Source organism: Egretta garzetta, unplaced genomic scaffold, assembly GCF_000687185.1.
Source record: "Egretta garzetta isolate BGI_Z169 unplaced genomic scaffold, ASM68718v1 scaffold1233, whole genome shotgun sequence".
NCBI lineage: Eukaryota > Metazoa > Chordata > Aves > Pelecaniformes > Ardeidae > Egretta > Egretta garzetta.
This window is the reverse complement of record NW_009259213.1, coordinates 51,117-51,689: the sequence shown is the minus strand read 5'-3', so window position 1 is coordinate 51,689 and position 573 is coordinate 51,117. Positions and strand designations below refer to the sequence as shown.

Below are 573 nucleotides of genomic sequence, written 5' to 3'. Positions count from 1 at the left end.
GGGGGCCTGCCGCCCGTCTCCGGTGCTTCCTCTCCAGTCCTGCGGCAATATCTACAAGGGCCTGGCCCAGACCGGCGCCTGGGGCTGTTTCGATGAATTTAATCGCATTTCAGTGGAGGTTTTGTCGGTGATTGCTGTGCAGGTACGTACAGAGCCAGCAGCGGCGCGGGGTTCTGCTGGGACTGGATGAGCCTCTCGGCACCTCCAGTTTGTGTAGGGGCTCTCCAAGGGACGCTTCGCTGCGGTGGCTCCCACTGCGCCGTGCTGGGAAGCAAAGGGAGGGGGGATGCACAGCACAGAGGCTTTGGGCACGTTTAAGGTGTTGCAGCCCAGCTGTGTCACGCAGCCAGGAGCAGCAGTTGCAGAATGCAATTGCGAAGGCTCTCAGCCAAAGAAAACCCCGGCGATGGGCTCTGCGTTACGGGTGTAGGGCAGCGCGGCAGCAGGATCAACCACGTAACCCCGCGCCAGCCCCGCGGGCGGCCGTAGGGTGCTGCTCATCACCCTCAGACCACGCTCCATGGGCGGCTGCGGGAAGCGCCCTGTGCGGCCAGGGGCCGCGGGTGGCAAGGC

At 64.6% G+C, this 573-nt stretch overlaps 1 protein-coding gene across 1 annotated transcript in view; it reads left to right on the top strand.

Annotated features, from left to right (window-relative positions):
- The window catches only part of LOC104123567 (dynein heavy chain 17, axonemal), a 26,789-nt gene that overhangs the window by 17,220 nt on the left and 8,996 nt on the right, over positions 1 to 573 (top strand). The window contains 1 exon segment of the mRNA XM_035891417.1: positions 38 to 163. Within this exon segment, the coding sequence (XP_035747310.1) occupies positions 38 to 163 (126 nt within the window).